Source organism: Typopeltis vanoorti, chromosome 5 (genome assembly GCF_054136105.1).
Source record: "Typopeltis vanoorti isolate ZY-2024b chromosome 5, IOZ_Tvanoo_1.0, whole genome shotgun sequence".
Taxonomy (NCBI): domain Eukaryota; kingdom Metazoa; phylum Arthropoda; class Arachnida; order Uropygi; family Thelyphonidae; genus Typopeltis; species Typopeltis vanoorti.
The window spans coordinates 97961088-97973606 of NC_143553.1; the positions used below are offsets into that span (position 1 = coordinate 97961088).

General features: G+C 37.0%; 1 protein-coding gene across 1 annotated transcript in view; it reads left to right on the forward strand.

Annotated features, from left to right (window-relative positions):
- LOC150106679 (heat shock 70 kDa protein 4L-like) overlaps positions 1–12519 on the forward strand; it is a 371849-nt gene that overhangs the window by 222081 nt on the left and 137249 nt on the right. Inside the window, exon 9 of the mRNA XM_090392631.1 lies at positions 1607–1710. Within this exon, the coding sequence (XP_090248757.1) occupies positions 1607–1710 (104 nt within the window). The remainder of the gene's footprint in view (positions 1–1606; positions 1711–12519) is intronic.

Genomic DNA, 12519 nt, shown 5'->3' on the forward strand with positions numbered 1-12519 from the left:
CCCCAAAAATGAAAAATATTAAAAATGGAAAATATCTGATTAATGGCAAAAAAAATTAATGTAAGACGATGGTATGAGTAGCCATTGAACATTTTATTGTATGTATGTAATTTACAAATTCGAGTTACATAAAGGTTTACGGAATGCATTATTTACGTAACTCGGTGTGTAACTGTATTTATATATATATATATATATATATTCATTTTTAATATAAACTGACTAAAAACCTGAGAATTATAACAAATTGAGATTTATTTGAAAACACAACGTTTCATCGAGATTGACTTCATCAGGCGTTAAGAACATAGAAAGATATTAAAAGACACTGAAATAAACATTGAGACACTCTAAAGCTATACAATTATAAAGTTATGATATTAGACTGTAAAGTACAGTTCTTATGAACTTGATCTATAGTCCGTGTTAAAGTTCTTTTGTTGTACACTTGTGCGTGTGTGGAACCACGCAATCTCCAGTATCTGATAATAGAGCTGAAAGAGTCAGGCAAATTATAGCTGAGATTATTGTTCATATAAAGAGGGTCCAAGGTGATTTCTTTTGACTCTACAATGCGGCATTCTACCTCATCATGGCAAATGTGTAGGTTTGAAGTTGTTGTCCAATTTACTTCATGTTGGCGGCTTTCGTTGTTCGTGTTTATTGAAAACAGGACATGGCCTGACAAGGCAGTTGCTCTGGTTCTCTTATAAGCAATGCCTCTCTGGTGCTCCTCGAGATGTAGGAGAATAGATTTCTCCATTTGGCTAGTAAGGTTTTCTGCACTCACATGTGACTTTGTATACACCTGGAAATTGTAGAAGGTTGTGAGATTGTTTATAGTTGTTGAAACTTGTAGAAATCTGGTAGTGGTGTGTGTGTGTGTATATATATATATATATATATATATATATACATACACATACACCACTACCAGGTGTTGGCTTGCACTTGGACTCGGCGAACTTTATATAGTTTTCTGTATTCGGCATGAAACTCTTAGATTAGATTTCCTATCTTTGAGTTTCTTATTCGGCTAAGAAATAATGTGGTATTCAATATCCACTTAATTTTGAATAATTTTACTCCACCGAAGTGAAGCCTGTTGGCTCTTATTTTCAGTAATATTTCCTCCAGTTTGTCTAATCCCTTGGCTTACCATTGTGAGCAAAGGGATGAGATTCAGAGAGATAAAGAATTTTGATACATTATACACTGTATGAATACGCCAATTCAGTAGCAGTTTTTCATTATACCTGCACATCTAATGCCACCTTTCGTAACATACTCCGAGTCATATGGGTCAGGTTGGAAACAGCATGCTGGAATAGCTTTTCATTATCACATTGAATTGCACACATGCTATGCTTCTGTATTTGCTTACCTGCTTATATAGTCCAGAGTGGACATTTGACATTATGCCCAATGAAACAGGATCGATAGCAAATATCCCTGTTTAATAAACTGTCCTCTCTGTAGGTATATGTCTTTGTAATAAATTAAAGGATCTTAATTATGTATGATTCTTCATTTATATTGCATGAAATTATTATTTATATATATATATATATATATATATATATATATCTGTCTATGTTATCTGTAGTGTGCAATGCTGTCGCCAACTTTCAAGGTTCGTGAATTTTTAGTTACTGATTGTCAGCCATATCCAATTAAAGTAGTGTGGACTATTAATAAAAGAGAAAATGGGTAAGTTTGTAGAAAATGTTGCCATATAGCCAACATCATTATCAGTATATGCTTCCTGTTTAAATAATTTTTCTTTCAAAATAAATTTTTATAAAATTTCTATGTGTTTAATGTATACTTTTTCAAAACATTGGTGTGTCAATAACGTTACATATTAAATTTCTTTATCGGAGTGGGGGGGGTGAAGTTTTACTTTTATTATGTGTTTTTCAGTTTGCCATTTTTGATGATAAAAATACTAAACATAGCTGGTACTAAAGGTTGTATGTTTTCTCAAGGAGAAGGGGAAGAGATCTTTTCTTCAGTGTAGTGCATTGATAATAAGGAGATGACGATCCATTTTTTTTTTCTTCATGAATTTTGGAAATTTTCTTCAACAAAACAGACAAGGCAATCACACATGCACCATTAAGACATAATTCACTTGCCTTGTGGCCTTAACTACCTAATCATTAAATCAGCAAATAAATCCCATGTAGTGCTCCAACTTAGCTTCAATAAGTATATTATTCTTGTGTCAAAATTAAGTTAAAACTTCCATAAAATGCTTTATTTTCTGATGGGAATCACTGTTTCAAATCCACTCTGCATCCTTACCACTGGAAGGATATTGCTGTCATCAGTAACATAATCAGTATGACTCTCTTATTTCTTTTGTTTTCTTTCTGTGTGAATTTATAAATAATTATTTCTGTATATTTCTGTTAATGACATAAACTGTTAATTACTAATATTATTTATGAATGGTATTAGTAATGAATAGTTTGCCCTGAATAGAAATATATATCATGCACATACCATGATTATTTGCTTGCTTTTTCCTGCAGGTTTTCCAAGAACATTTCTGTATGTTTGCATTTCATTTCCTCTGTGATTTAGGTCTCCAACAAGGACTAGCTTTCCTTTTCCTTGTCAGTTGTCCTTTCTAATGAGTCAAAGAATTCTTCTGCTCCTTTGTCACTGAGATTATAGACTCAGATAAAATGCACTTTCAAATTTGCCTACTTGCCTGAAAATGCATGCTACTCAAAAAGCTTATTTTATGGAAGCTTTTTCCCTTCTGTGATCAATATTGCCTGAATAAATTGCTTTTGCATGTGTGCAAAGAGAGAGAGACTCTCCATGGTAGGTTCATGATGGGAAAATGAAATATGAGTAATGTCTTCAATCTCAAATGGCCTGATCTCAATCAGGCCATTTGAGACATCCAAAAAATTCTAGTCTAAAAAAAAAAAAATTAGTAAATATTTTTACAGAGGTAGGCAGAAAAGTAATGCCTCTTTGAATAAACTAGAAATGCTTTTATCATCACATTCTTGACATATACCTTCAGGGAATGTTCATGATATGATAGTACTACCTAAAAAAGTTATATTATTACTAACTTCCTATCAACAATTTTCCCTCCAAATTAATCTTTCAGAACTCCAATATTATTAGATCTTATATTTTTCTCTTCTAAGGCACTTTTTGCTGTATCAATCCTTCTATATCCTGGTCTTCCTCTGGGTCTTTTTCCTGCCATCTTGGGAAGAAAAAAAAATAATAACTGGTTTTCCTAATCTTTCTTCTCCCATTTTGTTTAAGTAGGGGGTGCTTAAGGGTCAAAGCTGTATAACTGAGAGGAGACCTCCACATAGCCTTTAAAGGAATGTGGAGAACCGACCAGGGCTTCTGACCTAATGTCCAATCCTCACCTTCTCGTGGTGCACCCTGTTGGGTATCTACTTTGATACTGAACGAACGAGGATGGGCTGGCAATTTGGGATTTAGCCGACCAAATTGTATTCTTATTGGTTAAACCAAAATAAAAAATGATGGTACAACATGACAAAATTTCATGTCGGCTGGGGCGTCGCCCGGTTAAACAAGGCCCCCGTTGTTTTCGCCAGGGAACCAGGGCGAACAGCGAAAAGTCAGCTACTGGAACAAATCTGAAAACAAACCACAACTCAACATCACCAGAGTTAAAGATCGGTACTATCAACGTAAGAAGCCTGAATGGCAAAGAAATGGAGCTAGCTGAGGAATTAGATAAGTACCAGATCGACATAATAGGGGTGACTGAAACAAAAAAGACCAAAACTGCTGAGATCTTTCTGAGCAATAAATACAAAATGTTATATTCAGGCAATAACAATCAAGGAAAAGAAGGAGTAGCCATAGTATTCAACACAAAATACGAGGCAAATCTTCTTGAATGGCAGTCAGTCTCAAGTAGAGTAATGTGGGCAAATATGAGAATGGGGAACTGGACAATGAGACTTATTTGTGCCTATGGTCCCACAGAAGGTTCTACTAAGGTAGAAGGAAGTGGAGGAATTTTTTGAGGCTTTAGAAAAAGCAACTGACACAATGAAAAAGGAAAAGTTGGTCCTTGTTGGGGATCTAAATAGTAGAGTAGGAAATGATTGTGAGACATACAAAAATATTTTGGGAAAATTTGGAGAAAAGAGCAAAGCTAATAATAATGGCAAATATCTGTTGGATTTCTGCTCAGGACATGGACTGGTTATTACTAACACCATGTTCCAACATAAAAATGTGCACAAATTCACATGGAGAGAAGAGGCTAGGAATAAGAAAAGTCTCATTGACTATGTTATTGTTGATAGTGATGTTTTCTCCCTGGTGCAGGACACCAGAGTGTACAGAGGATTTGAAATTGGAAGTGATCACTATTTAGTCTTGAGCAGAATAAAATTGAATTTCATATTGAAAAGAATAACATGTAAGAAAGTTTTAAAGCGAATAAAAGTTGAGCAGCTCTCAGATGTAAACTGTAGAATAAAATACAGAAATATTATTGAAAAGAAAATGAAAGAGTTTGAGAACAGGAATCAAACCTTGGAGATTCAGTGGCAAACTCTGAAGGAAACATTGATTGATTCTGCCAGAGAGGCATGTGGTGTGGTTGTGTGCAAAGATAAAAAAATCAGAACTCCCTGGTGGACACAGGAAGTTAAAGAGGCAGTGAAGGAAAAGAAGAAAGCATATCAAAAGTTCCTGGCAAATAAGTCAGCTTTTACTCTTACAGAATACAGAGACAAATGTAAGAAAGCTAAACAGTGTGTAAAACTAGCTAAACAAAAGTCATGGGAGGACTTTGGCAAGAATATAGAAAATAAATATCAAGAAGGTGGCAAAATATTCTGGAGGTTGTTGAAGAAGCTTAGGAATGGAGGAAAGAGTGCTGTAAAAGGAATTAGAGATGATAAAGGTGAAATGAAAACAGGAGAAAAAGATATCCTTGAAGTATGGAGTAATTACTTTGAAAAACTGCTAAATGAAACAAGCAGTGATGACAGCACAGTGATAAAAAACACTGACCAGGCATGCAGTCAGGAATACATATCCATACTTGAAGTAGAAAAAGCCATCAAAGGCTTGAAATGTGGAAAGGCAGCAGGAGTAGATGATATTCGACCAGAAATGCTGAAGTATGGTGGTATAAGAGTCTTACAGTGGTTGCACTGCATAGTTCAGAAAGCCTGGACAGAGGGACGAATTCCCGATGATTGGAGTAGAGCTCTCATAGTACCCATATATAAAAAGGGAAATAAAACTGAATGTGAGAATTACAGAGGTATTTCCCTACTGAGTGTTCCTGGCAAGATCTATGCAAGTATACTTGAGAAACGGTTGAGAAGAATTGTGGAAGAAAAGCTTGGTGAAGAACAAGCTGGATTCAGGCCAAACAGAGGCTGTCAGGATCAGATCTTCACTTTACGACAAATAGTCGAGAAAGCATGGGAATATAACAAAGATCTGTATTTAAGTTTTGTCGATTTGGAAAAGGCATATGACAAGGTGCCAAGAGAGAATCTATTCAATACGCTGCAGTTATATGGTGTCAATGGGGCATTATATCAAGCAATACTTAGTCTTTATTTGAGTTGTGAGTCAGCAGTTAGAATTGAAGGAAGTACAGGAAGATGGTTTAATGTTAAATCTGGTGTGAGACAAGGATGTACGTTATCCCCTCTGTTATTCATTATCTATATGGATCACATTATGAAGGAATGTGGTATTAAACCTGATATCAAAATTGGAGATGTTAATGTCAGCTCTTTGCTTTATGCGGATGATGTTATACTTCTAAATAAATCCGCTACAAGTCTGCAAGATTCTCTGACTAAATTGAATAGCTGTTGTAATAGATATGGTATGAAGGTCAGCAATAAAAAGACAAAGACAATGAAAATAGGCAGAATCATTGAAAATGTCAACTGTGTTGTGAATGGAGAACCTGTGGAACAAGTAAAACATTTCAGTTACTTAGGCACAATTTTTACTGAAGATGGTAAACTAAATATAGAAATAGACAACAGAATCAGCAAAGCTGGTATCGTGGGAAGTCAATTGAATAAATTCATATGGAATAAGAAAGAAATTAGTCGGAACACTAAATTAGCTGTATACAAGACTGTGTTCAAACCAATTTTAACTTATGGATCTGAGAGCTCGGTCAGAAGTAAAACACTTGACCAAAGACTAGAGACCGCAGATATGAGAGTCCTGAGAAAGATTAGAGGCGTGAACAGATGGCATCAATGGCAATATCATATTAAAAATGAGGATATTAGGAAAGAACTTGACATTGTCAGCATCCAGGAATGCGTTAGCAGAGCTAATCTCAGATGGTATGGTCACTTAAATAGAATGGGAGAGGAAAGATTAGCAAAACAAGTGTTCTCTGCCAGGTTGGCAGGAAAACGACCCAGAGGAAGACCAAGATATAGGTGGATTGATACGGTACAAAGTGCCTTAGAAGATAGAAATATAAGATCTGATAATGTTGGAGTCTTGACAAGTAACAGACTGATTTGGAGGAAAATTGTAGATAGGAAGTTAGTAATGATGTAATTTTTTCATGTAGTACTGTCATATCCTGTACACCCCTTGAGGGTACATGGCAGGAATTTGATGATGATGATGATGATACTACCTGATATTAATTCTGTTATCAGTGGAAAGTTCTTTCCTAATATCCTTGTTTTTGACATGATACTATCATTGATGCCATCTATTCATTCATCTAATCTTTCTTAGAATTCTCATATCTGTAATCTCTAGTCTTTGATCAAGTGATATTTCTAACCCCAAACTCTCAGATCCATAAATTAAAATTGGTTTCAGCACTGTCTTGTATACTAGATTAATGTTTTGACTCATTTTTTCTCTTATTCCATGTGAATTTATTCAGCTGACTTTCTGCCATACCAACTTTACTAATTCTACTTTTCCTTCATAATGTGATCCATGTAGATGATGCATAACAGTGGAAATAATGTGCATCCTTATCTCACACCTGATTTAACATCAAACCATGTTTTTGTATCTCCACATTTCAAACTGCTGACTTACAGCTAAGTTATAGACTACGTATTCACTCAATATAATCTCCCATTTACACCATATAATTGTAACATTTTGAACCTTTTCCAGATGTACACAACTTAAATGCAGACCCTTGTTATATTCCCATGACTTCTCTGCTATTTGTCTTAAAGTCAAAATGTGATCCTGACAAACACTATTTGTTCTGATCACAGCTTGTTCTCCAACCTTCTTTCTACAATTTTTCTTAGCTTTTTCTCAGGTATACTCACATAAATATTAACAAGAACTTAGTAGGAAATTCCTTAATTCTCACATTCTGTTTTATTTCCCTTTTTACACATAGGTACTATGAGAGCTCTTCCAGTCATTTGGAATTCAACCCCCAGGGCCTTTTGAATTATTATTATTATTATTATTTTGGGCGACTCCAGGAGTCCTTAGACTCATCGAGGGAGGCCCTAAACATCATGTCCACACAACTATGCGATTACATTTTCACAGTATCTATCATACCCTGTCTTGAACTCGTTCACCGTCATAGCACTCACAACAGACTCTGGCAGCTTATTCCACTCATTTACCACTAAAAGTAAAGAACCCAGCTCTAACACCCCTGCTAACCACACTCTTGCCCAACTTCCATAGGTATCCTCTAGTTCTCCCACCACCAGTCCTGATCTCAAAAATATCCTCTGAATTAATCCTATAGAATCCCTTTAGCAATTTGAATGTCTCAATCATATCTCCCCTCCTCCGCCTATCAACTAGTTTCTGCAACCCACAAATCTTCAACCTGTTCTCATATGGTTCATTCCATAGACCTGTTATCATCTTAGTCACTCGCCTCTGGATCCTCTCCACCACCTCCCCCAGTAGTCGAGATGAGGTCTTATCAAGGCTCGGTACAGAGGTACAATAACTTGCTTGTCTCTGCTCGTCAAGGTATTTTTCAACAACCAAGTAAGTTGATGAGCTGATTTAGCTACTTTTGCAGTGTGCCCCCTAAACTTCATCTCCCTATCCACCAACACTCCCAAGTCCCTGGCCTCATCAATCTCTTGGAGTACAGTTCCACCAATGTAGTATACTGCTGCTAATCTTTTCACCCCAAAATGCATAACCTTACATTTTGTCACATTAAATTGACATCCATCCTCCTTACCCCAGAACTCCAATCTATCTAAGTCATCCTGCAAGACTTTGACATCTTCTGCATTCACTATTGCCCTACCCAACTTTACATCATCAGCAAACAAATGAATTGTTCCACTTAGATCATTCCCTATATCGTTAATGAACAGATTAAACAGCAGTGGTCCAAGAACAGAACCCTGCGGCACACCACTAGTCACAGGCCGTCTTTTGGACTCTACTCCTGAATAAACTACTCTTTGATATCTCTCCATCAACCAACCACCTATCCACCTCACCAACCCTATATCCATTCCCATATGCTGTAGTTTACGGATTAGTATTCCATGTGGTATCCTGTCAAACCCCTTTGCCAGGTCCAGCAGTATCACTGTAAACCCATTTCCCTTATCCAGTTCAGCCGTCACCTTGTTATAAAACTCGAGCAAGTTACTGAAGCATGATCTACCCTTCACAAAGCCATGCTGTCCCCTGTACAGTATCTCGTTTTCATCAATCCATTCCTGTATTTTTCCCTTGACTACTTTCTCCAAGACCTTGACAACGACTCCTGATATGCTGATTGGTCGGTAATTTGCAACCGTAGTCTTGGATCCTCCTTTATGCAGTGAAACTATTTTCCCCTCTTTCCACACCTTCGGGACTAAGCCAGACCTGAGACTCAGATTAAACAACATGGTCAAGGGCACTGATAATTCTTTAGCCGCTTCACGCAAGACCCGTGCCGGTATACTAACAATCCCACAGATGTGTTCACATTAAGGTTCTGTAATAGACTAGTCACCTCCATTTCATTCATCACTATTCCCGTATAAACTAATGGTTCCTTCATTTTTTCAATGTCACCACCTGGATGATATGTTTTTGCAAAGTGCGCGCTCAGTAACTCCACTATATCGACTGATTCAGTGACCTCCTTACCATCGTCATTCCTTAAAATCATTTTGCCGTGTGCAGTTTTTTTCTTGCTTGCAGCATATTGAAAGAACTGTTTTGGATTCTCTTTTGCTTGCAAAGCTAGTTTCCTTTCATAATCCGCTTTTGCTTTTTTTTACCACACTCGTTACCTTTCTGGCCTGCACTTTATACCATTCGTGTGCCTGCAGGTCACCCCTTTCTTTAAATTCCCTCCACAGTTGTTTCTTTTTATGCAGCTCAAGCTTAATGGTGTTATTCATCCATTTAACCCCTACTTGTTTTACTATTCGGACCCTAGGTATACAATCAGCCATTACCTCCTGTAAATGCTCCTTGACCACTTCCCATGCTCTATCGACGTCCAGCCCTTGCAGTTGTACATGCCATGGCACTGATCCAAGCAATCTCCTAAGCTTGTCATACTTGCCAGCATGTTAATTCCACATATACCCTGTCTTAATTGAAAATTCCACTCCTTTAGCCACCTCCCAGGTCACCTTATGATCACTCTCACCAATAGGTGGCAACGTGGTCATATTCATTACAGTCAAATTCTCAGATGCTGTTACCAGGTCAAGCACTCTCACACCCCTAGTATTTTCAATTACATGCTGTCTCAGATAGTTATCCCTTAATAATTGAATAAAATCCTTTTCCTTCCTCACATGTGTCCTCTCCTCCTTCCAATCAATGTTACCATAGTTGAAATCCCCCATAATAATTACCCTCCTTCCACTCATTTCATCAATTTCCCTATGCATACTATCTCCACCATCTATTCCATCACCTGGTCTATAGCAGCACCCAACTGTATATTTTATTCTGCCAGTCTCAATCTCACACCAAATAGCCTCAAATGAGCTCCTTTCACTATCCTGCGATACAACTTCAATTCTCCTTGGCTGCAGTTCCTCAGCTATCATCAATAATACCCCTCCCCCCATTTTATTCTCTCTGTCCCTCCTAAACACACTATAACCTACACATTCTATCCCACTAACTATATCTTCTTCCGTCAGCCATGTTTCACTAATGCCAATAACATGTGGCCAGGAAGAGCCAATCAAGGCCAAAAATTCTTCCTTCTTGTTCCTAATACTCCTGGCATTAGTATACATGAAATGCAGTGATCCTTTAGTCCCACCCCTATATTGATACATTATTCTAAATGACCCATTCCCATTTTTTGTCCTTAGTGCTGGCTCAGGTACATTATATACATTCTTACACTCATCTGTCTCACTGATGTCTGCATATCCCCCCCCCTCCTTGGTAGTTCTAGTTTCCATGGTTTTGCACATCCATTTTCACTTCATTCAGCAACACTCTTTCCAGTCTCCGCACACCAAGTCCATTCAAATGCAGGCCATCCATCTTGTATAAGTCCTTTCGCCCTTCAAACTCATTCCACACGTCCACGAATTCCACACCACACCGTCTGCATAACCTACGCATAATGTCATTTGCAATTATGGCCCTCCTCCTAAACTCCTCTCTGTCATACCGCAGCAACAGACTAACCATTCTAACTCTGTCACTCTTTTCTTTCGCTACCTTTAACAATACTTTCAAGTCCTCTCTCATAAAAAATTTATCACCTTTCAATTCATTCGTACCCACCACAATTATTAATTCTTTCACCCTCTGTTTTTGCACTCTAATACTCTCACTTACATCCTTAAATTTCGCACCTGGTAAGTACAATTTAGTTACACTGCCATCTATCACCCCTCTTAATAACGAGTCACCATACAACACTCTTTCCTTCATTTCAGAAACTATGCAGCACAGAACAGAATATCTCATATTTGAATATTTCTGGTCAAATATCAACTACTCCCATCCACATTTCCAGTTATGGATGGCTTTTTCTACTACTAATTGCATTCCTGCTGAGTGCTTCTACCACCGTGTTGTCACTGCTTGTTTCTTTAGCAACCTTTCAAAGTAATTACTCCAGACATATTATCTTATTTCTTCAGTTTTCACAGAATATTGTATCTTCAGTTTTCATGTCACTTTTATCATCTCTGATTCCTTTTACTATTTCTAAGCTTTTTCAATGGCTTCTAGAATATTTTGTCACCTTCCTAATATTTATTTTCTGTGTTCTTACCAAAGTCTTCCCATGACTTGTTTAGCTAGTTTTATACAGTGCTTCACTTTCTTACATTTTTTTCTGAATTCTCTATGATTACATTCTGACCTATTTGCCAGGAACTTTCAATATTCTTTCTTCTTTTTCTTGACTGCCTTTTTAACTTCCCTAGTATACCATGGAGTTCTGAATTTTCTGTCCTTGCAGACAACCTGACTGCATGCCTCTCCAGCTGAATCAGTGAATGCTTTCTCCATGTTTTACTGCTAAATCTCCAAGGTTTGGTTTGCGTTTTCAAACTCTTTCATTTTTTCTTAAATATTGTTTGTGTAATTGAGTTGACAGTTCACCTCTGAAAGCCACTCAAAGCTAAATGGGAGTGATCACTTCCATTTCAAAATCCTTTGTATGCTCTTGTGCCCTGAACTAGTGGGAAAACATTGCTTTCAAAAATAACATAGTCAATGAGACTTTTCTTATTTCTTGCATCATCTTCTCCTGTGAATTTGTGCACATTTTTATGTTGGAACATAGTGTTAGTAGCAACTAGTTCATCTCCCGAACAGAAATCCAACAGGTGCTCACCTATGTTAGCTTTGCTTCTTTTTTTTTTTCCAAATTTTTCCCCAAACATTTTTATATATCTGGTAATATTTTCCTGCTTTGCTGTTAGATCTCCACCAAAGAACAACTTTTCTTTTTTCATTGTGTTTGCTACCTTCTGTAGCTCTTCAAAATTCCTCCACTCCTTCCTCAATAGAACCTTCTGTCTGATCATAACACAAATAAGTCTCATTACACAGTTCTCCATTCTGATATTTGCCCACATCATTCTACTTGATATTGCCTGCCATTCAAGAAGATTTACCTTGTATTTAGTGTTGAACACTATAGCTACTCCTTTTACCTAGATTGTTATTGCCTGAATGTAACATTTTGTATTTGTTGCTTAAAAAGATCTAATCTATTTTTGTCTTCTTTGTTTCATTCATACCTGTTATCTGGATCTGGTACTTATCCAATTCCTTTGCTAGTTTCATTTCTTTTCCATCGATGCTTCATACATCGATAGTATCAGTCTTGAACTGTGCAGTGTTGATTTGGGATATGGCTAGGATTTACTCCAATAGCTGACTTTTTGCTATTTGCCCTGGTTCCCTGGTAAAAACAATGAGGGCTTTGTTTAACCAGGCAACACACCATCCAGCATGAAATTCTGTCATGTTGTACCACCATTTCACATTTTGGTTTAAGCCAATAAGAATACAGTTTGGTTGGCTAAATTCCAAATTGCCAGG